Source organism: Penicillium antarcticum (genome assembly GCF_028974205.1).
Source record: "Penicillium antarcticum strain IBT 31339 chromosome Unknown utg000001l_segment0_segment0, whole genome shotgun sequence".
Lineage (NCBI taxonomy): Eukaryota > Fungi > Ascomycota > Eurotiomycetes > Eurotiales > Aspergillaceae > Penicillium > Penicillium antarcticum.
In genome coordinates, this window is record NW_026695299.1 from 1,277,047 (window position 1) to 1,301,731 (window position 24,685).

At 49.8% G+C, this 24,685-nt stretch overlaps 10 protein-coding genes across 10 annotated transcripts; 8 read left to right on the top strand and 2 right to left on the bottom strand.

Moving 5' to 3' along the window:
- Window positions 1-1,724: 1,724 nt before the first annotated feature.
- On the top strand, window positions 1,725-4,232 carry N7508_000473 (uncharacterized protein; the record flags this gene model as incomplete). The annotated part of the gene is made up of 5 exons (XM_058458558.1): window positions 1,725-1,743; window positions 1,818-1,877; window positions 1,936-2,537; window positions 2,593-4,086; window positions 4,140-4,232. The coding sequence occupies 5 exons, from the start codon at window positions 1,725-1,727 to the stop codon at window positions 4,230-4,232; spliced, it is 2,268 nt and encodes a 755-aa protein (XP_058324780.1).
- Window positions 4,233-4,767: 535 nt separating this feature from the next.
- Window positions 4,768-6,338, top strand: N7508_000474 (L-fuconate dehydratase; the record flags this gene model as incomplete). The annotated part of the gene is made up of 4 exons (XM_058458559.1): window positions 4,768-4,812; window positions 4,875-4,979; window positions 5,063-5,668; window positions 5,736-6,338. 4 exons carry the CDS (start codon window positions 4,768-4,770, stop codon window positions 6,336-6,338), a joined length of 1,359 nt encoding a protein of 452 aa, XP_058324781.1.
- A 384-nt stretch (window positions 6,339-6,722) lies between these two features.
- tim21 lies at window positions 6,723-7,578 on the bottom strand (the record flags this gene model as incomplete). The annotated part of the gene is made up of 4 exons (XM_058458560.1): window positions 6,723-6,908; window positions 6,964-7,018; window positions 7,070-7,254; window positions 7,309-7,578. The coding sequence occupies 4 exons, from the start codon at window positions 7,576-7,578 to the stop codon at window positions 6,723-6,725; spliced, it is 696 nt and encodes a 231-aa protein (XP_058324782.1).
- A 295-nt stretch (window positions 7,579-7,873) lies between these two features.
- On the top strand, window positions 7,874-9,617 carry N7508_000476 (ADP-ribosylation factor GTPase-activating protein; the record flags this gene model as incomplete). Its single annotated transcript, XM_058458561.1, has 6 exons — window positions 7,874-7,939; window positions 8,007-8,142; window positions 8,213-8,396; window positions 8,467-9,167; window positions 9,220-9,537; window positions 9,589-9,617. The coding sequence occupies 6 exons, from the start codon at window positions 7,874-7,876 to the stop codon at window positions 9,615-9,617; spliced, it is 1,434 nt and encodes a 477-aa protein (XP_058324783.1).
- Window positions 9,618-10,202: 585 nt separating this feature from the next.
- N7508_000477 (folic acid synthesis protein) lies at window positions 10,203-12,191 on the bottom strand (the record flags this gene model as incomplete). The annotated part of the gene is made up of 5 exons (XM_058458562.1): window positions 10,203-11,193; window positions 11,250-11,458; window positions 11,520-11,863; window positions 11,980-12,002; window positions 12,049-12,191. 5 exons carry the CDS (start codon window positions 12,189-12,191, stop codon window positions 10,203-10,205), a joined length of 1,710 nt encoding a protein of 569 aa, XP_058324784.1.
- Window positions 12,192-12,954: 763 nt separating this feature from the next.
- N7508_000478 (uncharacterized protein) lies at window positions 12,955-14,072 on the top strand (the record flags this gene model as incomplete). The annotated part of the gene is made up of 2 exons (XM_058458563.1): window positions 12,955-13,347; window positions 13,401-14,072. 2 exons carry the CDS (start codon window positions 12,955-12,957, stop codon window positions 14,070-14,072), a joined length of 1,065 nt encoding a protein of 354 aa, XP_058324785.1.
- Window positions 14,073-15,970: 1,898 nt separating this feature from the next.
- Window positions 15,971-16,504, top strand: N7508_000479 (uncharacterized protein; the record flags this gene model as incomplete). The annotated part of the gene is made up of 1 exon (XM_058458564.1): window positions 15,971-16,504. The coding sequence occupies one exon, from the start codon at window positions 15,971-15,973 to the stop codon at window positions 16,502-16,504; it is 534 nt and encodes a 177-aa protein (XP_058324786.1).
- A 744-nt stretch (window positions 16,505-17,248) lies between these two features.
- Window positions 17,249-18,574, top strand: N7508_000480 (nitronate monooxygenase; the record flags this gene model as incomplete). The annotated part of the gene is made up of 4 exons (XM_058458565.1): window positions 17,249-17,261; window positions 17,395-17,656; window positions 17,730-18,231; window positions 18,284-18,574. The coding sequence occupies 4 exons, from the start codon at window positions 17,249-17,251 to the stop codon at window positions 18,572-18,574; spliced, it is 1,068 nt and encodes a 355-aa protein (XP_058324787.1).
- Window positions 18,575-20,191: 1,617 nt separating this feature from the next.
- On the top strand, window positions 20,192-22,064 carry N7508_000481 (putative PB1 domain protein; the record flags this gene model as incomplete). The annotated part of the gene is made up of 5 exons (XM_058458566.1): window positions 20,192-20,206; window positions 20,256-20,405; window positions 20,458-20,793; window positions 20,840-21,976; window positions 22,035-22,064. 5 exons carry the CDS (start codon window positions 20,192-20,194, stop codon window positions 22,062-22,064), a joined length of 1,668 nt encoding a protein of 555 aa, XP_058324788.1.
- A 923-nt stretch (window positions 22,065-22,987) lies between these two features.
- On the top strand, window positions 22,988-24,606 carry N7508_000482 (MIP/aquaporin family protein; the record flags this gene model as incomplete). The annotated part of the gene is made up of 4 exons (XM_058458567.1): window positions 22,988-23,048; window positions 23,133-23,596; window positions 23,669-24,210; window positions 24,297-24,606. The coding sequence occupies 4 exons, from the start codon at window positions 22,988-22,990 to the stop codon at window positions 24,604-24,606; spliced, it is 1,377 nt and encodes a 458-aa protein (XP_058324789.1).
- Window positions 24,607-24,685: the final 79 nt, after the last annotated feature.

Genomic DNA, 24,685 nt, shown 5'->3' on the forward strand with positions numbered 1-24,685 from the left:
AGTTGAAGCCTATATAGGTCAAGAGGATTGAGGAATACCTTTAACTACGGCTTTGATAACGGCTACAAATGTGAGGAGGAAAGTCGAAAAAAAGTGGACGCAAGGATACTTACTATTCTTAGAGCACTATACGGAAGCCGTGATGGTGTATATGTCTTCAGGTGCTATGGCGTATTCATTTGGTGAACACGGTCTACTCCATTGGCGCGGGAATTCGTCGGTATACAGGGCAACATAAGAAGGATAAAAGCATGATCTAAGAAATGTATTTGGTGTCTTTTCGATCTCGGTCTCCGTACGTAGTTGGTCTTTCTTGGGTAGTGAATTGCCCTTAGCCCTGTCTTTGAGCGTCCTGATAAAAAGAGAATAGCACCGTTCCAACACATTTCCCCAGCAAGAAATCCCATCCTCTTCTTGTGGTTAATCACTAGGGCAAGCTCGCGGCTAGGTCATGTGCACAACTAGACATAATAGTCACGTAAGGTACTCTGCCCCCGACCATTTTACTTTTAGACTTCATCCGTTTTTGAATTTGTTGAGCCCTGACTTTTTCTTCTGGGGGCTCAAAAATTACTCGGTGATATCACATACCTAGCTTTCACGCAAGACGTTAATGTAATTTGGATCATGCATTGGGACCGCGCGCCGCAAACGTTCAAATGCTCCAGAATTTTGACGCCCATCAGTCGTCTCGGTAAGCATGGGGGATTTGTCCTTCATTTCCATTGTGGCAAATGCCTGGAGTTGGAATCGACGATATTTGCGGTATTGATCTATGGGGAATATTGCCTATGAGAACTCCTATAATACGAGGAACGCACTAAACTATCAAAACTAGCATTGCAGAAAACGGCAACTTCTCCTAGGGAGATAAGTGATGCTCGTGATTCTGAAGAACAACTAAAGGAACTCACAAGGCTCATCCACAGGGCAGAGCAAAAGCTTGAATACAACAAGTTATATCTCCCGCAACAGCGGTTAAAGAAGTTATATCATATAGCAAGAGAAGATCCTGCTTGGTATCTTCAGTAGAGCCTTGTCAAGGACTGTATAGCGAAAGGTGGATCCTGTAGCCGAGGCTACAAATGCTGCGAGAGCCAACATCTGAACAGCGAAGGAAGGAATGGAATTGGGCATTGTACGCTCCAGTCCAAGTGCTGTGTGAGTCATTTGGGATTTGAGCCGACAGAGGAAGACAGGAAGTTTGGAGAGGATGAAATATGGAAGGTTTTGGTCTCCTTTTATCCTGCGTATGCCCTCTACTTTCAACTTGAGTCACGATTATACATGAAGAAAACACTATGAGAAATAAATACTGTGAAAATGAAGCCCACGAAATAGCATATAGATGCATCCCTTTGTTAAATGAAGTACCTAGTGAGCAGCCAATTGCTCTCAATTCTATACAACTTGTAACATTATAACCGTCTTGCCATTTCCGAGCTGAAGAACTTCGGTCAAGTTTAGATAGACTCTAAGTAAACTAACTATTTCGCAAATAAAGATCTGACCTTGCGCAGCACACCAGAATGCCTCGGTGATCATCTCCAGAACTAATCAAGCTGCTGCCAAGATACGCGCACGGACCACATCCAATGCGCTTCTTTCGCCGACTTCAAACTTGACATTTCATCTGCGTCTGTACTTTCATTTCATTGCAGTTTGGAACTGAGCCTTAACCAACATTGCACAGTAAATTGTGTACTGGTTCAGTCTCCTTCAATATGTACAATCCCTACCAACGTGAGTGCATTCATCCTCTCCGATCCATGAGAAAGTCCCCAGACTTCGCGAAACAGATGCTGATCAATCCACAGACCCAGGTCTCTACGGCCAAGCCCCCGATTACGGTGCCTATGGCGCACCCCCAGGAATGGGTGAGTATCCCCGCCACCAAGTGAATCCTCATTTTGAATACAGGCTGACCAGCACCAGCGCCTCCTCCAGGGATGGCCGCCCCAGGAACCGCTGCTCCTCCAGGTGTGCAGCAAGTAAACAGCCAGCAGCCAGGCCGACCAGGAGGCTTCCCGCCCAACTTCCAACCGCCCGCGAATATGCCCAACATCAACTTTTCCGCGCCGGTGATTCGCCTGGGAACCTCGGGTCCCGCAAAGCCTACAGGCGCAGCTCCAGAAATGGGTCGGGAGCGGGGATCGGACGGTCCTGGCCGTCGTGCTGGTCTTGGAGCCGGAGGCATGGATACCCAGCGCCACCATGGCCGTGATACAATGATGCCGCTTCAGCCTCCTACACGCGACGAGGTCGTGCGCACTCTTTTCGTTGGCGGCATTACGGAGGGTGCTGGTGGTGATGATGGAATTGAGCGCATTCTGGGCTCTGTGGGTGGTCTGCGACGGTGGATTCGCGCTACGGATGCCGATGAGAAGCCCTGTCGGTTTGGTTTTGCTGAATTTGAGGATCCCGCCAGCCTGGAGATCGCGGTGGAGATTCTTAAGGATGTGCAGGTTCCTGTGAAGAGGCAAATGCCTCGTGATGAAGGTGCTGAGGAGCTGGATGTTGAAAAGAGCACTCTTCTGGTGCGTATACAATGTTTATTTGATCGTATTGGAACACTACTAACACATCCCATAGGTCGTTGTTGATGAGAGCACGCTCACCTATCTTGAGCAGTTTGAGGCTTCGCGAGCAGAGCAAGACCCCGAGGAACGTCAAGCACGCTTCAGCGCTGCGCGCAACAACCTGAACAGTGTTTTGTCCGACCTTTGCAACCCTACTACCCCTACAAAAAAGGAAAACGCCTCGGCCCTTGATCGTGAGGGAGACAGTGAGATGAAGGATGCTGTTACGAAGGACGGCGAGGTCGTCACCATTCCGATTACAATTGAAGACGAGTTGGCCGACATCCCACCCGAGATGCGCGCAAATGTCGCCAAGGAGATTGCTGCATTCCGTGAACGAAGCAACCGCCGCGATATTGAGCGTCTGAAACGCGAGGAGGAGATTGAATCTATGGAACGCGCTCGGAATTCGGGCTCGAGAATCAGCCGGCTTTCGTCACCCCCAGCATCAGCCCCCAGCGGTCCGGCTGGTGGTACCAACAATATCCCACTGGGTCCCCGGGATCGTAGCGGGGCCAACGCTAAGCCGTTCGGAGTTCAAATCCCCAAGGACTACCAGAAAGGTGTCTCCTTTGTGAATGGCGGATCACTCAACGGTGTCTCCATTGACCGTGACGCCGAGGACTCCGATGCTAGCGACGAGGAAATCGAACGCCGCCGACAGGCCAAGCACAACGATGATCAAGAGAAGCAGTTCTTGGATCAGGAGCGCCGCTGGCTCAACCGTGAGCGCAGCCGAACCGCTGCCCTCGAGCGTGAGAAGAAACGTGAGAAGGAAGAAGACGGAAGGCTACAAGCTGCACATGACGAGATGGAAGCACGTCTTAAGGCCTGGAATGATGATACCGAAGCCAGCCGCAAGACAACCGACTATTACGCAGATCGTGGTGCTTGGCTGCGCAGCCGTGCCGCCCAACGCGCTCGCGAGATTAACATCGACGATGCTGATCGTGCCGCCGAAGACCGTGAACGTGTTCGCAACGCCCAGCAACAGGAGCAGGCTCGCGGTATGGCAGATGACTTCCTTGCCCGCCAGGCTGAGGAGCTCACGGCCCGTACCGTGGAAGCACCCCGTGAACCCCAGCGCTTCAAGCTTTCTCTCGGAGCTGCAGCCCAGAAGGCCCAGGCCGCTACCAGCCGCCGCACGGTTGCCGAAGTTGAGGGTCTACTCGAAGACGAGGAAGAACCTGCTTCTACCACCCGCCGTCAACTGGTCCCAATCAAGTTCGACTCCGCCGCCGAAGCTGCCGGTCTCACCGACGAAGAGCGCGCCCAAGCAGCTCGCCAACTGGCTGCCGAGATCCCGACGGACAAGGAGGGTCTTTGGAAGTGGGAGGTCAAGTGGGAATTTGTGGACGAGGCTATTCTCAGCGACCAGCTCAAGCCATTTGTGGAGAAGAAGATTGTCGAGTATCTTGGTGTGCAAGAACAGATGCTGGTGGATGTCGTGGAGGAGCATGTGCGCAAGCACGCGCCTCCTCAGGAACTGGTCGAGCAACTGGCAGAAGTGAGTTTTGATCCATTTCCATTCATGTATTCGTTACTAACCATATTTCACAGGCATTGGACGAGGAGGCCGAAGTTCTTGTTCGCAAGTTGTGGCGCATGATCATCTTCTTCTCGGAGAGCGAGAAGCGCGGTCTTTCTTCGTAGATTATATGCCGGTCATTATTGTGGTACCATATTCCCAGATACGTACAAAAGCCGAATTTAGCTGTTTGAAATCCCAATCCCTTTTCCTAGTAACTTGACTTGCATATGTAGATACAACCCCACGCTTGAATAAAAACGCGGAGCTACTCCGAGTACACTTCCTCCGCTCTGATTGGTGGAATCTGGCATTTTCCCGCCGTCCGCAATCATCCACCAATTAACGCGCGTCAACCTCGAAAGTGTGAGGGGCGCTGGGTAAACTGGCGATGGCGCGGGGGATTATATTTTGCAGTATATACTGCTGCTTTTCTCTGGGAGTCCTCAATTCTTTTTTTTTTCTCTTCATCTCTGCCATACTCTATTCTTCACTGAGTGACTTTGACCAGGAAGTGTGGATTCAACCTCCGAGTCTACCCCGAACATATACTCCCCGCATTTCTAGCAACTACTGCTACATTGAACACTGCGCCTGCATTTCTTATCGCCGTTGCTATACCAAGCCTCATTGTTAACGTCGCATTCGACTACTCTCACAATGGTTAAGATTACCGGCTTCAGCACCCGGGACGTGAGGTTTCCTGTATGTTCATCCTTCTAAGAAATTGCCATGACCAACTTAGCGCAGACTCTAACAATGCATAGACCTCTCTCGACAAGACAGGCTCAGATGCCATGAATGCAGCTGGCGACTACTCTTCCGCCTACTGTATCATCACTACAGACTCGGAGCACTCCGGACATGGCATGGTACGTTAACCCATCCACTACCAATCATCCACTACATTATACCATAATCTCCAACAAACAGCAAACTAACCCAACAAAAATAGACCTTCACAATTGGCCGCGGCAACGAAATCGTCTGCGCAGCCATCTCTCTCCTAGCCCCCATGGTCGTAGGCAAAGACCTCTCTGACCTAACAGCCGACTGGGGCAAGACCTGGCGATACCTGGTATCCGACAGCCAATTGCGCTGGATCGGACCCGAGAAGGGTGTCATTCACCTTGCCCTTGGCGCAGTCGTCAACGCCCTCTGGGATCTCTGGGCCAAGACCCTGAACAAGCCCGTCTGGCGCATCGTCGCGGATATGACTCCCGAGGAATTCGTGCGTTGCATTGACTTCCGCTACATCACCGATGCTATCACACCGGAAGAAGCTATCCGCTTGCTGCAGGAGGTCGAGCCTGGTAAGCAGGAGCGCATCAAGGAGGCTGAGGCTTCCAGGGCTGTGCCGGCCTACACTACTTCTGCTGGTTGGTTGGGGTATAGTAAGGAGAAGCTTAAGCTTTTGCTTACCGAGAGTGTTGAGCAGGGGTATAAGCACTTCAAGTTGAAGGTTGGAGGTGATCTTGAGGATGATAAAATGCGGTTGGCTATTGCTCGTGAGGCTATTGGGTATGATAAAGGGAATATCCTTATGGTTGATGCTAACCAGGTATGTTATACTCCATCCCAACATCCCCCATTACCAATTTCTCTGAGCTGACACTTATGGTCCAAAGGTCTGGTCCGTCCCCGAAGCCATCACCTGGATGCAAGAACTAGCCGAATACAAGCCGTGGTTCATCGAAGAGCCCACCTCCCCCGATGACATCCTCGGCCACGCCGCAATCCGCAAAGCCCTCTCCAACACACCCCACGGCCCCGTCGGCGTCGCCACAGGCGAGATGTGCCAGAACCGTGTGATCTTCAAGCAACTCCTCCAAGCTGGCGCCCTGACAGTCTTGCAGCCAGACGCCTGCCGCGTCGGCGGCGTGAATGAAGTCCTCGCCATCCTCCTCCTAGCACGCAAGTTCGGCGTGCCTATCGTGCCGCACTCTGGTGGTGTTGGTCTGCCTGAGTACACTCAGCACTTGAGCACAATTGACTATGTTGTCGTTACGGGCAAGAAGAGTGTGCTTGAGTATGTTGATCACTTACACGAGCACTTTGTTCACCCTTCTAGTGTCCTCGATGGGTACTATGTTACTCCTATGGAGCCTGGGTACAGTGTTGAGATGAAGGCTGATAGTATGGATGCCTTTGAGTTCCCTGGACAGGAGGGCAAGAGTTGGTGGAGGTCTGAGGAGGCCAAGAGCATTATTGATGGGCCCCGCGTTGTATAGATTGGTGATACTGGTAGATCAGCGTGCATTCTTCATGTTATTATGTGGTTTCTTGTTAATAATTTTACATAAGAATTATTGTTCATATTGTGATTTTAATTTTTGAGTGCATTTTGCCCGGGCTGCCGGACTTGTGTTGATATTTGGACCGCTGTTGCGGTCTGGTATGACTATAATACATCGCACAGGTCATTGGAGCCTGAGTGAATGGCCAGTGGCCGATAGAAGTTACAGAAGGTACCGTGTCCAGACTGCTATGAGGAGATCAGACTTGGACAGGACAGGAACCAGGAACAAATTTCCAAGTTTACCACAGATAAGAAGCCATAGGTCTTGTGGTGAGAGTAGAAGGGTATAATAGCAGATTGGAGGCAATCGTGACGTTTAGCGCCACTGCATACCAAAGAGCTTCAAGGTGCTAGCAACGCTGGCTTTCTCCGAGGCCTTTTCAAGGACAACACGAGAGTGACCCTTAACATCGAGCGCGAGAAGCTGGTACTCGAGGTTGCTCTTGTCCAAAGGCTTCATCATGTGCACAATAACCACACCGGAGTTGAGAGGACCCTCGACCTGGATTCATAGTCAGTAATTTCGTCTTTTTTCATCTGTGGGGAGAGCATCATACGTGGAAATTCATTCGCAAATGCTCACGGCCTAATCGATCCTTTTCGATGGTTGTCCTAGTGATTGTTAACACTTCCGGTCTATAGATGCACAAAACTTATACTCACGCAATAGGTCTGCTCCGTGCCCACCGACTCCAAGTGTTCTCGCCATATGCCTTGATCTCTCCGCGATCACCAAGTAGTTTTATACACTCGGGGTCATCCTTGATGCGCTCAACTGCCTTCTCGAACTGCCACGTCTTGCTGTTTGGCGAGAATAGCTCTTGATAGAGAACTGTGAACACGCCAGCCTGGGAGTATAGTTAGCATCTCGAATTTAGCGCTTAACTGGGTGAAGTTCTTACCGTCAGAACTGCACCAGCCAACACAATGACGAAGTTGAAGGACTGTTGCGTTGTGCGCGCAACCTTCTCTCCTCTACTCAAATCACCCCACTCCACACGTCCGTCATCTGACAATACTGTAATGCTCTTCTTTCTTGATGTACCCGTAGGTCGAGGCCCACGGCCCAAGTCGCTCTGGGTGGCATAGTGCCGAGCGATCTGTGTGCGGGGAGACTGGCGGAGGAGGGACAGGGGGGAGATTTGAATAGCGCGGACCGGAAGGTTATTCATGGTGAACGATATAGCCCATGGAAGTTGAGGCAAGACGTGCAGTTATCGCCGTCGCTATCTGCATCGGCATCACGTGCGACGGGGCTCATTATGGAGTAAAATACGTAATTACATACAGCCTGTGGAGGCGTGGTAAGCGGCGAATTGGGGGGCGTCGTAACTCAAATACCAGGAACTTTGAATCTCAGTCCAAGTCCGACCACCTCTCCGTTTCCGACGCTTTTTGTCTCTTGGGCACATTTCACAACCACCCTTTTTCCTTGTGTTCTTCTCCTTACCTCTCCTCTGTACCAAAATGAGTGCCTCCAAGGCGCAGTCTCAAAAGATCTTTGAGAAGATCAAGTTGAAGCCCGCAAACAAGGTGCGCAGAACCCCACCCCCGTACGCTGCACGGTGGCACTCGATTCTAATGCCTTCTGCTGTGTTAGGTATGCTTCGATTGCGGTACCAAAAACCCAACATGGTCCTCCGTGCCATTCGGTATCTATCTCTGCCTTGATTGTTCAGCACACCACCGTAACCTTGGTGTGCACATCTCCTTCGTTCGATCAACAAACCTCGACCGTATGTACCTGCGACACAATTCCTCCGTTGTCTATGCTTTCCAGTGGATCAATGCTAATCTTTTACACAGAGTGGCAATGGGAACAGCTGCGGGTAATGAAGGTTGGTGGAAACGAGTCCGCGACCAAGTACTTCCAATCGCACGGAGGCTCCGCTGCGCTCGCAAGCAAGGACACCAAAGTCAAGTACACTTGCAATGCAGCTGTCAAATATAAGGAGGAACTCAAGAAGCGCGCCGCGCTCGATGCGCAACAGTTAGTGGACCCCAATGTCTCGGCGGAACTGCCTCGACCAGGCACTGATCAGTGTTGTTGCTTTGTTTAGGTACCCCGAGGAAGTCATCATCACAGATCTCCCCGCTGGAACTCCCTCCGATGGATCAAACACTCCTGCAGGCGACGCAGACGACGACTTCTTTTCCTCGTGGGACAAGCCCTCGATCAAGCGTCCCAGCAACCCGCCCTCGCGCACTGGCACGCCACCCGTTGTCAGCCGAACCGGTTCTCCATTCCTGAACGCCGGCGCGAATGCAAACGGATCCCGCTCAAAGTCTCCCCTGTCTTCCGAAGAGAAGAGCGCATCTCCCGCGCCGACTGCTATTCGGTCAAACCCTGCTGCTCGCAAGACCACCACAAACACTGCCGCGAAGAAAGGCAGTGTCCTCGGTGCTAAGAAGGTGCCTAAGCTTGGAGCTAAGAAGGTCGCTGCTGCTGATACTATTGATTTCGACGAGGCCGAGCGCAAGGCCAAGGAAGAAGCCGAGCGCATTGAAAAGCTTGGCTACGACCCCGAGGCTGAGCAGGCTGAAGCCGAGGCTAAGAAGGCTACCGCCGCTGCTGCTATTCCCATCCCTGCTTCCACCCCGATCAGCCCCGCTGGAAAGTCTCATGAACGCAACTCCAACGATGTTGAGCGGCTAGGCATGGGTATGGGCAGACTTGGCTTTGGTCAGGTCTCGAAGCCTGTTGCTCCTAAGAAGCCTACTTTTGGGTCTGTTGGCCCTGCCAAGCCCAACCCTGCTGATGGTAATACTTCCATTGATATTTACATTGGAGCCATATGCTAACATTCATTTAGACGAAGAACTCGCCCAGACCAGGACCCGTTTCGGCACCCAGAAGGGTATCTCCTCCGATGAATTTTTCGGACGGGAGCGCTTTGATCCCGCCGCTCAGTCGGAGGCCAAGGAGCGTCTCCGTCAATTCGACAGCGCTACATCCATCTCCAGCAACAATTACTTCGGCCGGTCCGAGGATGAGATTCCTGCTATTGACGATGGCTACGGTGATCTCGAGGTTGCTGCCAAGGACTTTATCCGCCGCTTCGGTATCACCGCCGGAGACGATATCGAGAACCTGTCGCACATTGTCGGCGAAGGCGCTACTAAGTTACAAGGTATGTAAATATTCTTTATAGTAATGAGTATCTCGCTAATGCGTGTCCTAGGCGCTATCCGCAACTATCTGAACAACTAAGTCAATACCCATTTTCATCAGATATCCCGCCTTCTATCGCTCTAAGTTCTTAGCAAGCCTCATTGTTCCCCTGTTCCCCCAATCCGCGACGTATATTGTGTCTCCCTTTGCCCTCCACCTTCTGAAATCTTCACCTGAAAATCATCGCGATCAGAAGCCGTTCAAAATTTATCTTCCTATTACGATGTTCACTTTGGCGTGTTCATGATGGCACCTTGGCTTCTTCTACCCTGTTTCTTCGCATCCCTTCACATTAACATCGGATGCTCGAAGGAATCCTTTTGTTTCTTTTCTTTTCCCCGTTTCGTTGGTATGGTTCAAGATAATCCAGAAATTCGTGATTTGATATTATTCATAGAGAAAATGAAAGTATTGACAACCAGTAACATAAAACAAAATTGTTTCTCAAACTCCCAATTTTTGATGTCCCATACCGCTTTATAAAACTCCCATGATGAATGAAGAGAAACGCAGTACAAGTATAACCCCCGCAACCCAAATGTTGAATACAAGAACTGGCCACTGTGCAGTACAGCCGATGGGTATAAACAGAACAAGCAACAAAAAAACACCCCCCTTCAACACTTACTCAACACGATAAATCGCATCAGCAACCTTAGCAACCTGCCACATCTCCTGAACATCATGAACACGAACAATATCCGCACCCCCAGCAACACTAGCCGAAACCGTCGCGGCAGTTCCCCAAACCCGATCCCGAGGCGTCTTAACACCAGTAAGCGTTCCAATAAATCGCTTCCGACTAGGACCCATCAACCACGGGAAACACTCCAGCCCAGCCATCCCACGCAATTTCGCCAACTCGCGCAGGATCTCCAGATCCTGATGCTGGACCTTCGCAAAGCCAAGTCCAGGATCAAGAATCATCCTCCACCGCCGGATACCAGCTTCCTCAGCAGCGGTGATTCGACCACGCAATTCGGTAGCTACGTCGTCGATAACCCCGTTCGGGTAGTCATGTAGCTGGCTCTGAGTCATTGTCTGCGGCGTGCCGCGCATATGCATTAGGATGATAGATTTGCCAATACGCGCGACTGTAGAGAGCATTTCTGGATCTAGGAGGCCAGCCGAGACGTCGTTGACGATATCTGCGCCGGCGGCGCAGGCTGCTTCCGCCACGCGCGCGCGGTAAGTGTCGATGCTGATTGCGATGTTTGCGGCTTCGGGGATGTTGGTGCGGATGTGGGTGATTGCTGGGACGACGCGGGCGATTTCTTCATCTGCGCCTACGGGTGTTGAGCCGGGACGTGTGCTTTCGCCGCCTATGTCGATTATTGTGGCGCCTGCTGCGATCATGCTGCGCACTATTTCTGTTATGTAGAATAGGTCTGTAGGGGAGTGTTTTCCGCCGTCTGAGAAGGAGTCTGGGGTTAGGTTTAAGATTGCCATTATGTGTGTGCTGCGTTTTGGGTCTGTTGCGTGGAGGGGTTGGAAGTTTGGTGAGATTGGAGTTGTTGATACAGGTGTTGGGTCTGGTGGGGTTAGGGCTGATAGGTGGCCGCTATATGTTTTTGTTTCTTTCCCTGTGAGTGGTGGGTACTCATTAGGGATCAATCTGGGGTGGGTGGTTAGTTTGCTTAGGTTTTGATGTTGGAGGCGTTGGGGGCGTACTGGCTCAGAGGGCGCAACACGAAGTCTCGCTCTAACATCAGGTTGTGTGGGATGTTGAGACGCTCGTGAGATACGACTCTTTGATCATAGAGCAAGATGTCCAAATCGATACACCGTGGGCCTTTGTCGATTAATTTTTTTCGGCCCATTTCAATTTCAATAGCTTGGATGGCATCGAGAAGCTCCAGAGGCTCAAGAGTTGTTTCAACCTATGATTGTCAGGTTCTGGTATTGAAGTATAAGGCTTTTTCGTGTGGTTGGAAGGCATACCTCGCACACGCCGTTGACAAATGTGTCCTGGTCAAGGACATACATTGGCGCAGTCTCGAACAGCGAGCTTGTCCGCTTCACTTTGATACCAGCTTTGTCCATTTCGAGACAAGCCTGTTCGATCATCTCTACTCGATCCCCAACATTGCTTCCTAGGGCAATAAAAGCCCGGTGTACATCTGGGGTCAGATATCTCAAGTTCATCTTGAAGTCTGAACGGGTGGCGGATCCACTGGAGAAATTCCGCGCAGGCGGGGTCAAATGTGGCGATTTGATCAGGAGCTGCGAGCGGCCATTTCTAGTAAAGGAATTTGGCTTTGCTGCTGATGTTGGACAAGTTTGTCCTACTAAAACTTTTAGTATGGATCAAATGCAGATCGGATGTCAAGAAAAAAAAAAAAATTGCGGGACAGTCATCTTTCCCTTTTGGGGTGATAGGCCGATAAGCGGGGGCGCGTACTCAAGCTTGAGGTTATTCCCAGTCTATATCTGTTAGAGATTGTGCAATTAATGGGATATGTTTACTCACCTTGCTGGTCGGTAATACTGCCTCAGCGAGCCCGGTGTTCCCGGCAATGCAGGGGTTCCCGGCCACCTCGCTGGTTGTCGAGAGACAGAGCCTCGGCGGATGCATGGCAATGCATGAGCTCTCCAACTCATCTGGACACTCATACTGGGAAATTGATTGAGAGAAAAAAAAAAGAAACGAAAAGATCAGGAGGATGAAATGATAGCGGGCACGGGAGATGGACACGGTTGGATTAGTGTTTGGTGCCTGAGGTGTCCGGTGTCAAACTACACGAGATCTAGAGAGTAGGGACAACATTGCAGTCTTGTTTTCCATTATATTCACTGTGTTGTGCTTGGATTTTTCAGCTAGTTCAATTCAACTTCTCCAGACTTTTGGCTATTCAGTTACGCATGGGTATTCTCAAAGATCAACGAGCACGGTGCAACTCAACCCTATATGCATATTCACGGTGATGGCTCGAGACCCAGGTAACCTGTCCAAGTAAAGAACATGACTCCTACAAGATCTACCAGACAAAATAGAATAGATTCCGATTTGGTTATATTTAATTCTTTTGGGAAAGTCATGCAGTAATGCAGGGAGAGGACAAAGAGAACTCGCAGGCTGTCAATGCTCATCGCATCCATTTTCAAACAGCAGGAAGCCATTTAGTTACCAAATGAAGTAATAGTTGGGGCTGTCAACAATAAAAGCCACTCGAGCGTAGTGGTGCACTTCTAAATGTACAATGTGGTAGATCGTATTGTTCTTGTTTCAACTGGGATCGCCCAATGTAACTATAAGGCCCTAATTTCTTGGAAGTCGCGGCCTCGAGAACATTGATGTACTCGCAAGTGGATATGTTATAAGTATTTACATCCTCTGCTTTTAAGAACCTCTCGTCTTCAAAACCGTTCATACAACATGGGTAACACTTACCTCAACCTTTTTGTGCTATGTGGGCTGTTTTTCAGCTACGCCAGCAAGGTATTAGGCGCTACTTCGCCTGTTCCAACGCAAGGCAGTGACGGGATTTGCTACACATATACCGTTCAAGGTGCCGATACTTGTTCTTCCATTGCCCAACAAAACAGCCTCACTGTGGCCGACATCGAAGCCTTCAACAAGGACACATGGGCCTGGCTGGGATGCGACAAGCCACTTTACCAAGGTGCATTTATCTGTCTTAGCGCTGGCGCTGCTCCGATGCCAGTCGCACTTCCGCAAGCTACTTGTGGTCCCCAGGTACCTGGAACAGCACGTCCGAAGAACTTTGATCTAGTTGGCACTCTTAACCCTTGCCCGAACAGGGAATGTGTAAGTGAATTCACAAAGAATCAATGTCTGGTTCGCATCTAATCTGGTCTCAGTGTTCTCTATGGGGATTATGTGGTACTACTCCGGAATTCTGTAGTCCCTCGGACTATTCATCCCATACCACATCGGCGCCGACTCAGACAGCTGATCAGAAAGCTGCTCAGCCAGTTGAAACAACACAAGCCGCCAAAAGTGAACCTACGAGCACCACTAAAACGACCAGTACCACAAAGAAACCCACTACTTCGACAACAACCAGCAAAAAATCACCAGCAACAACTAAAAAAGCAGACAAAACGACAAAGTCCGCGGTCGCTACTGAGACTGACATGGTGCCATGGCAACTGACACTCTACGAAAAGAAGAACTGTCAGGGAAATTACTACCTCCTGGGAGGATACAACAAAGGATATGATCAAATGAACCTAGCAAGATGTCTGAATCTCAACAGTCATCTCAATAGCGACTCCATGGGCATCGAGACCTTTTGCAAGTTCTACACCGAAGAAGGTTTGCATTCTACTAGTTGCGACGCTGGGACTTTCACCAAGATTGCGTCGTGGTACCTTAAGAATGGGTTTTGCTACACATGGAATCTGGAGGACTGCAGTTACAAGGATCATAAGGATTCGTTCATTGGTGATGGTAGTAATGCGTTCGGTTGTGAGAATCATGGACCCAGACATTCTCCGAATTATGCCTCTTTGAATTGCTACATTCTGTGATGGATTTCATTAATTGATGGGGCTGTCGACAATAATTAGATTTTGTTTTTATTTCTTCCTTGTTTCACGTTCGACTAGGTTAGGGGGCTTTTAACTACATCACGCAGGGAATATATATCTCGGTGGTTGAGGTAAAGTGGATTGACCACAACACAAGTACAACCACTGAAAGAGCTACCTAAAAGATGCAACGATAAAGACAGCTCAAAGGGTCGGTGTTATTTGACCTTCAGGAGCTGTGGACTCTACAACAAATTGAGGAGCTCGTCATAGACAAGAGACTGTCTTTCGAGGTGAAGCTGAATTTTTTAATTTCATGTTTCTGATCTATGAATTCCATGGTCCAAAACCCATCTACCAGGCCTTTAAAATTGGGCAAAAACCAGTGAATTTCTACTTTTTGAGCATCCCCCCTACCCGGTGCAATGGAAGCCGCATCCGGCCTCCCATTCCATGACATCTTGCACTCTAAACAAACATTACTGGCTCACTTCTTGAATTTGGGACAGCTTATCTTCTGAATATTAAGGAGACTGTCTAGCATTTCACTGATGTCAGGTTTTCCTCGAACTTAATCTAATGAATATCGTACGACAATGACGTCCCCCAGATTAGTTCATTGCTATACAATGTTATCTACGGGTATTATGAGAGATTCTTCCGTGGAATCTGAATCCCTGGACGTGATCATGCAATTTCTTGTGAAAAGGTTGTTCTCTTCGACTCCTCGTCCGTCTCTTCTGGTACATACCTATACCCGCCAGAAGAATTGGAAAAGTCGACCAGTACCACCCACTCGAATAATAAGCCAGTCCTATATTACCAGATAATATGTACTTGGCTGTTTGAATTGGAATTATGATCATAGTGAATAGTGTTGTCGGCCGAGTTCATCGAATTTTGAACTTCTAACGGTGAATGAACATCAATTATTTTTATCCTGTCAAAGCGTCGATCATTCTGGGGTATGGCAAGGCATCCCCAGAGGAATTACACATATCTGGATGCTCGGTTATGGGAATAGAGACAATAACCGATCTGTCTGCACTGCCACGGTGAAAGAATCTGAGTTGGAGAAGAGGAAGAGAATTTCATGGTAGACTTTGCAGATTGAAGTGGCAATGGGCCAAGTTCGGGATGTTCAGAGAACATTTCTCGGCGACGAACAAATAATTGAAGGCATCTCGGAACAGTCGGCAACCATGCTGCTAGGCGCCCAACCTGATTATTCAGTCTGCCATATTGGTTAATCAGCTTCTTCCTTTTTCCATTGCATCTGAGAGGCTGACTTGCGTCTTCAAGTTGCCACTTTAGGCTGACGTAAATGCTGTTTCAGTAAACGCCACAGAGGGCTGATGTCAGGCTCTCCAATTGCAATGTTTTCGGATGAGGAGAAAAGCAGTCCTATTTGACGACCAGGATGCGTAGACAAATGGAACGAACTTCTAGAAAGGAAGTTCTAGAAGGCCAAAACCACTGCGTAAGGTGATTACGAGGTGTTCGAGACCGGAGTGGAAACGAGAGCCGCAGTTCATTGGTGGTCGATCCAAGGAACTTAACCTTATTGCGCGCATCCACATCTATACTTGTACCATAAATGTAGTTTATCCATTCTTTGCTGGCTGTGGTTCACTTCGGGGTTTTGGGGCTTGGGACGTTGAAACTTTTTCGATTTCTTTCTCCACCATGTAGTATAAAAGGAGCCAGAGTCCGCTGCTCAGGTACTCTTTCTTCTTTTCTCTCCATCAGCACAATCTTTTGATCCTTCAAGTCACTCTCTTCTTGAAGTCATTCCATTCTCTTAGAGGTAGATCCTCATCACTGTCACTTCGGACAACTGTTTCACCAGAATCACTATTCTTTTCCACCAATTCCATTCACTTTTGCAATCCTGCAATATGACTTTCAACGTCTTCATGACTGGCCTCCTGGCAGCTACTGCCGTCGCCCTTCCCCAGCCCCACTGGACCCGTGACGCCGAGTCCAACGTCGAGGCTCGCAGCTCCGGCGGTGGTGTCCAGATCGTCAACAACATGGACACCAACGTGTACCTGTGGAGCACTGACAACAACCCCGGCTCCATGCAGACAATCAGCTCTGGAGGCGGTGACTACAGCGAGAAGTGGGCCACCAACTCCGACGGCGGTGGCATCTCCATCAAGATGTCCACTACCGAGAGCGAGGACAGCGTCCTCCAGTTCGAGTACACCCAGGATGGCAGCACTATCTACTGGGATATGTCCTCCATCGATCTTGACTCGACTTCTGACTTTGTCAAGTCTGGATTCAATGTGCAGCCCAGTGATTCGAGCTGCACCTCCGTTAGCTGCGCCGCTGGCGACGCAAACTGCAAGGAGGCTTACCAGAAGCCCGATGATGTGAACACCAACTCCTGCTCTCTTGACGCAGGCTTCACTCTTACTTTGGGTTAAAAAATTTGTTCTTTTAAACAACGGCAGGCCGGTGGAAATGTTGGTATTCTATTTTTGCAGAACAATATACATGACTTGATTGTGTTGAACAGCGTTGTGCTACGTGCTACGTTTCATTTCTTACTTGGATATAGACATAGATATAGACAGATTTTTGAACAATGTCAATACGTCTTTTTTTCTTTTCGAGATACGCATTATCTGACTCGTAAATTGGCTGGTCTATAAGCCCTAAGATCTACAGTCTTATACTCATGACAGACCAACACATGAGACAGGCTAGATCTGCATGTCTAATGACACTTGATGGCTTCTCAATAGATGAACCCTGGGGCAAAACCAGCATTTTTAGAAACCCTCAAGACGCCAAGCTATTCATGTCTCGTAGCAGATATTCGAATCACTCCTCGGTATACAATTCGGCAGGCGATGTTGATTACACTATCTACGAATTTTGATGGTCCAAGGGTGAGTTATGAAACTGAGATCAAGGATCAACAAAGAAAATATATGATTTCTCAACACATAATTCATTTCATTAAAAAATATAGTAGCAAACATGTCAGCACGTGATCCAACCCCGCTGCCGGGGTAGCATCCGTGACTAAGCTCGGTCAAGTCATGGACCGAGGCTCATCGCGAGTCTGTGAAGCGCCGAGGCTGCTTTGGTTTATAGGGTGGCTCCCTGCTTCTCCTCTTCCCCAGATTTTATTTCTGCATTATCTCTTTGACACATTTGACATCATGGCTTCTCCTCGTAAGTGATATCTTCAATACTGTTCCCCTTGATCTTGACATCGTGAACACATCCTCACATGTGACCTGTTTCCACCGATGTCACCCCCGCTGTTACCGAACGTTTGACAACTGCTAACATGTCTACCAAACAGAGGTCATCCGTACCCCGATCACCGATCTTCTCAAGATCAACCACCCTGTCTTGCTGGCAGGCATGAACGTGGCAGCAGGCCCCAAGCTGGCCGCCGCTGTCACCAACGCCGGTGGTCTTGGTGTAATCGGTGGTGTCGGCTACACCCCCGATATGCTTCGCGAGCAGATTACCGAGCTGAAAAGCTACCTGACCGACAAGAACGCCCCCTTCGGTGTCGACCTTCTTCTCCCCCAGGTCGGCGGCAGTGCCCGTAAGACCAAGTAAGAATACTCCCCGATCGGCTACCACGGTCCTTTGTTGTCGACATAGGGCTAACCACGTGTCTTTCAATAGCTACGACTACACCAAGGGCAAGCTCGGCGAGCTCGTTGATATCATTATCGCCGAGAAGGCTAGCTTGTTCGTCTCTGCCGTCGGTGTTCCCCCCAAGGCCGTTGTCGAGAAGCTCCACAGTGCCGGTATCCTCTGCATGAACATGATCGGTCACCCCAAGCACGTTGCCAAGTGCTTGGACGTCGGCGTCGATATCATCTGTGCTCAGGGTGGTGAGGGTGGCGGCCACACTGGTGATGTCCCGACCACCGTCCTCATCCCCACTGTTGCCAAGCTGGTCCAGGGCAAGAAGAGCCCTCTGACCGGCCAGCCCGTGCAGGTCATCGCCGCCGGTGGTCTGTTCAACGGTAACTCTGTTGCTGCTGCTCTCATGCTCGGTGCCTCTGCTGTCTGGGTCGGTACTCGCTTCATCTTGTCTGATGAGGCCGGTGCCCCCAAGGCTCACCAGGAGGCTGTTCGCACCTCTGGCTTCGAGGACAACATCCGTACTATCATCTTCACTGTATGTTAGACTCCTTCTCTGTATTTGGTATGATCACTAACCGATATAATAGGGTCGTCCCCTCCGTGTTCGCAAGAACCCTTACATCCTCAACTGGGAGGAGAACCGTCACGAGGAGATTAAGCAGCTCACCTCCAAGGGTGTCATCCCCGTCGAGCACGACATGGAGAACCTGCCCGATGACGTTGACGACGACACTCTTGATAACGCCCGTCCTTTCCTGATGGGCAAGGTCGCTGCCGTTGTCAACGAGAAGAAGTCCGCCAAGGCCATCGTCGATGAGCTCGTCACGGATGCCGCTGCTCTGCTCCAGAAGGGCAACAAGATGGTTGCCAAGCTGTAAATAAAGAATATCCCCTGTTTCGATCTACATAGTCATTCTCAGCGTTGAATCAAATCCGGCCGGTTTCCCGGCTAACTTTTGGACTGTACTTGTGTGAATTCCCTGTAGCCCTTTCCGAGAAGCCATGTGGAACATGTCAATATGCTATTTCTAGCACACGTGGGCCGACAAGGGTAATAAGCGCCTGAGTGGGCCTTGGACTACCAAGCATATGTTCACGTCAAGACCGATCTAGCGAAGGCTTGATATAAATAGATCTTTTGGCAGGGTTTGCCATGTGTAAATGGCGCATCACATTAATCTGCTCTCATATTTCAGTGAGCTTGCACTTATACCATGCCATGAGCATAGTGATACTACTATACCACGAAGTCAATGGTCCTACACACTTTACATACTGGTATACCTCCATACATATTTTTAAATCTTTGGAAACCCCAGTTTACTCTACTATATTCTATCATCCTGCGTCATTGATAATAAATCCCAAAATAACGCGAGACTAAAAAAGGTGCATGCATCTACTGTTAGCAGATATGTAGCTTTGTGGACCTCGATCGTCCCCTCTTCCAACCTTCCCTCATCATCTCTCATTGTCCACCATTCGATCTTTCATCTTCCTTTTCAGGCATCCCAAGCGAAATGTTGGGAGATACCCTCGGACCCTCAGCTCTAAATAAAGCACTACAAGCGCCGTGGCGGGGAATGAAGACCGAGTGACAGGGGCCACGCACCAATGATCAATGATCGCAACAGCTAAGATGCGACAGACCAGATTCCACGATTCTGTATCCCCGCACTCTGTACTATTTGGTTGTCAGGGTCCAGAGAAAAGTCCAATCCAAACTTGAGAGCGATCAGTCCACTGGATATGCACGTCAACCTCCACTCACAGGGCAGTATCACGAAATGCCTCGTCCGGCCTTCTCATTGCTCCAATCATGCATAAATGCTGCAGGTGCACGGGTTATTTTTGTCGCTCTTCCCTCGCTTTGGCTAGCCTCTCCAGCCCCCTCTCTGCAGGCTTTGAGGTTTGGGTTTTGCTTCCCTGATGCTCGCACTTTTCCCTCTCCTTTGCATACCCGCCTATCCGCTTCTGGGATCCAATGTGCTGGGTCCTCCACATCCTCACCGTGATCGGAGGTTAATCCAAACTTGTCCAGACTGGCGGTTTTAATCACACCAGCCACTCGCTCTGCGCACCCCTGGTCGCTTGTTCGCTTGGTATTTCGCTTTCTATTAATACCTTTTTCCAACATCCCAAGGCTTCACTTCGCAATCTCGGAGGCCCGCTCTGATATCGCCTCGTATCACGGCCAATCCGCATCCCACCAACTCGTCTCCCCCGCAGCTCCTCTCTTTCGCTCTCTGTGTTCTTGGCTGGCCCCTTTTATCGCGAAGGTTTTCGGTCACACCGACTAACCCCTTGGCCATTGGTGCCAGCGGTTATATTACTGGGATCCTCCTGACGTCTTCCGGACGGTGACCCCCGGCAAGCTCGTACCCCATCGATTCTCCTTGTGTCCTAGAGAGTCGGATGAGAAGTGCAAGACCTTCTCGCCGTCTATACCAACCTAGGCACGGGAGAAACAATCAATGTTCTCGTAACTCGAGACGATGTCGCTCAAACAAGTATGGACATTGGTGATGAATTGGAATTTGTGCGCTGACGACGGAGTAGGAAATCGAGACCTGGGTGCAGGCCTTGGACGCTTATGACAACCAAGAATTCGAGGAATCCTTGCGATTCTTTGACCAGATCGCCGATACTTCCAAGATCTTGTTCAATTGCGGAGTGATTTATGCAACGTTAGGAGAGCACGATAAAGCGGTAAGTGCATGAAGAAGATGGCCCTGGCCAGGCTACTGACATCGCGGTGCAGGTAGAATGCTATCAACGTGCTGTCGGCTTAGACCGGTATCTAGCGATTGCTTACTTCCAGCAAGGCGTGTCCAACTTCTTGCTCGGGGACTTTGAAGAGGCATTGGCCAACTTCAATGATACCTTGTTGTATCTCCGGGGAAACACTTCAATTGACTATGAGCAGTTGGGTCTGAAGTTCCGTCTCTTCTCGTGCGAGGTCTTGTTCAATCGAGGCCTCTGCTATATCTACCTACGGCAGATGAACCCAGGCATTCAGGATCTCGAATATGCGTCGAAAGAGAAGGTCACCACAGACCATGATGTAATTGACGATGCAATTCGCGAGAACGCAGATGTATGTGAATCTCTTGTCACCCGTCTACGCAGCTAACCAAATATAGGGATACACCGTATTCTCAATCCCAGTCGGAATCCTCTATCGTCCCAATGCAGCAAAAGTCAAGAATCTCAAGACGAAGGATTACCTCGGCAAGGCTCGACTGGTCGCTGCATCTGATCGTAACCAATCATCAGACCATCAATGGAAACCAATGGTGATTGATAAAGCTGCACTTCAAGAACGTGAAGGAGTATCCTACGCTGCAACCAATCTGGTACACAAAAACCTCAGCAGCCGCACCCGTCAGCACTCCGAGCCCCCTCTAAACCGTAACTTATTCCCACCAACACCACCACCAGATGACCGATCCGTCAGCACGGCTTCAGGCTCAGGAGGCCACTCATCAGGCCACCATCGATCATCATCCCTCCGAGGCGTGCGCCCACCACGCCTCGACTTAGACCGAACAGGCGCCAGCCTAGACCGTCGTCAAGAGCAAGCACTCACCGAGAAACCCCGAGTAGGCACAACACGCACAGCATCAGAGCCCCGCGGACCCTCCAAGCAAAGCAACATGCGCGGTTTCGGAGAACCCCGCCAATGGACCCAACAGTCCAGCCACAGACGAAATCTCAGCGACACAAACACAAACGCAACCTACCCCCCAGACCAAGTCTACGGACACCACGACCAGTACGATCCATACACAAGCCAACGCAATCTAGCAAACACAGGCTGGGGCCGCGGCTCCCGTCACCAACCACCACAATATATAGAAGAAGAAGAAGAAGAATACGGCAGTGACGCATGCGACGCAGCCACGCTTAACGACGGATCCTTCGAACTAGTCAACACAGCCGTTTCTGGCGGCCCGAATCATTCATCCCAACAACGACGTACACGCTCACCAACCCGTTTCTCGCGCCATGCCAACCCCCGCAGACCGGAGATCCAGAAATTCCGCACAAAGGTCCATGCCCCGGATGACACAAGGTATATCATGATCGGGCCGTCGATTGAGTTTGCGGAGTTTGAGAATCGTATCCGGGAGAAGTTCGGCTTTAAGTGTCCGCTTAAGATGAAGGTACAGGATGACGGGGATATGATAACTATGGTTGATCAGGAGGATTTGGACTTGTTGTTTACTTCTGCGAGGGAGGTTGCTAGGAGGGAGGGGAGTGAGATGGGGAAGATGGAGGTACGTTCATGTTTTACTGTACTTCCTCTTTGAATATGGGATGCTAACTTTCTTTCAGATATGGGTTGAGGAGCGGTCGATGATTTGATGTGGTGCATTTGGCTATGGTTTTTTTTTTTTTTTTTTTTTTTTTTTTTTTGATTATTGGTTCTGACTCTTGGATATATGGGTTCTTGATGCTGTTTTTATTAGCATACTGATTTTGTCTATACCCTGTTTTGCGTGGCATGGAGATACGAATGAAAGATATTGGATACTAGACAACACCTTGGTATTGACCCGGTCGTAGCTACTACGAGGACCCTTGACGTTGAGGCGTGGTGACAGCCATGGGTTCATCGATGCGAGTGGGGCTGTAGATAGCCTCGCCCAATCATGTGGTCTGTGCGTTGAATGACGATATCGATATCACTGCCAGGGTATGGCGACGAAATTTTCTTAGATTTCGAGACTGTGAGACTATACAGGGGTTTGGAGCATACTGGGTGGATGGAAATTGCAATTGAGAAACTAGTTCTAGTCAAGCTGCAAGGAGAGCAGTAGAGGAAAATAAGCACCATAGCTCGAACGGCTGGAATGCTAGGAAATCAGATCATGCAACACTTTTAACTAACACTCTAAAGACAACCCTGGCTGCAGGTATATAGTCTGAAACAGACAGCTCCAAACTCATTCACATTCGGAGATAACTCGGTTTCACCACCACGGATATAACCGCGGACTAAGGTCTTCGCCATCATGAAGGATCGACAGGCTGGCAGATTCCACAAATCTTAGCTTTCCGGATGAGCTGCCACCAATCACGGGCCTATCAAATATCAACACGCAGCAAAATTCTCACCGAGACAAAAGAACCCTGGAAAGATTTTCACGATCGACGGTGACGAAAGAGTGGAGCATCCCTTTCCAAGGTTTGACGACAAGCTTTGACAGCTGGACATTTATTAAATGGAGCATTGTCTCTGTTTCAGATTTGACATTCGCGTTTACCTCTGACATTGACCTTTCGAAATGGCTTCTTCGGAGGAGACACAGTATGGAAATGGAGGTGGAGGAGGTGGTGGTGTTAAGGGTAAGTATCCATCCAATCCAATCTTATAGATACCCACACGCGACCAATCCATCCAGGAGAACCCCCCAGCTAACCACCAAAAAGACACCGTTGAACTACCCGAAAAAGAAGCCCCAAATGGCACCCAAGAAGCAGGCAGCAGAAACGAAGGCCTAGGGAACGACCCATCATACAGTCTCGCAAACTCCAACGCACAAAACGCAAATGCCGGCAGAAACCAAAACGGCACATACTTAGACGGTGAATACCAAAACTATAACCCACAATACGGCCAAGAAGACGATGGCCCAACATGGTCTCTCGCACAGCCATTGCCTCACATCGTGCGACCAGGTATGCGCCACGGTGCGTTACCAGAAGACCGCAAGCAAAACGCAGATGATATGAAACGGCACGGCGAAGATCCAAGCCAGAAGAGCGCCGCGCAGAAACAGCAGGCGAGTGATACGCGTGTGAGACAGAACAAGGATACAGATGAACAAGGGTTCTTCAATACATGGACTAAGATTCGGCATTATCTTCGGGAGCCACTGGCCGAATGGCTTGGAGTGAGTATACCACCCAATAACAACATCCGTAACACACCAAAGAAGAAGGAAAGCAGCTGACAATCCCGCCAGACAACAGTAGCCATGACAATAGGCATTTGCGCAACCCTCTCAAACTTCACCTCAAACGGCCAAGGAGGCTCCTACTCAACCCAAAGCGCAGCCTGGGGCTTCGGCTTCATGGTCGCCATCTACACGACTGGTGGTATATCCGGTGGCCACTTGAACCCAGCAATTTCAATCTCGCTCTCTGTCTTTAGAGGATTCCCCGCGCGGAAGTGTATAATTTACATCGCGGCCCAGCTTCTCGGGGCGATTACCGCGGGCGGGTTCGCGTACGCACTTTATCACGATGCCATTGTGGAAATTGCGGCTGCGTCGAAGGTTCCGCAGAATGCTAGTGCGGCCATGTCTGCGCTGATCACTATGCCCAAGTCCTTTGTGCATCCTGCCTCGGCGTTTTTTACCGAGTTCGTTGGCAGTGCTTTTCTCATCGGGGCTATTCTTGCGCTGGGTGATGATACCAATGCGCCACCTGGAGCTGGTATGCAGGCGTTTATTTTGGGGATCTTGATTACGGTTATTATTCTTGCGCTGGGGTATAATACTGGCGGGTATGTCTTTCCGGGGGGGGGGGTTTCTTCTTTTCTTTTGGCTATTACGAGGATGGGACACATTGGCTGACTTTTTCTGTGTGTAGATGCTTCAACTGTGCCCGTGATTTCGGCCCTAGACTTGTTGCTCTCATGGCTGGATGGGGTGGTCAACTCTTCCGTGAATACCATGCTTGGTGGGTTTGGGGACCTTGGTGTGCTGATATTAGCGGTGCATTGTTCGGAGCTTTGATCTACGATATGGCTGTTTTCACTGGTGGTGAAAGTCCCGTTAACTACCCACCACGTCGACGCAAGCGTGCCATTCGGGTGAGATCATTGAACGTGCGGAAAAAGCTCGGTATTGGGAAGAGGAGGATTGGCGATCTGGAGAGATCTGTTCGGGAGACCGAATAAGGAAGAGAGTATAGCGTCGTGTACAAAGGGCTGGAGAGGGAAAAGCAAATGGTGGTAATTTTGTAAAACTATTGTACAG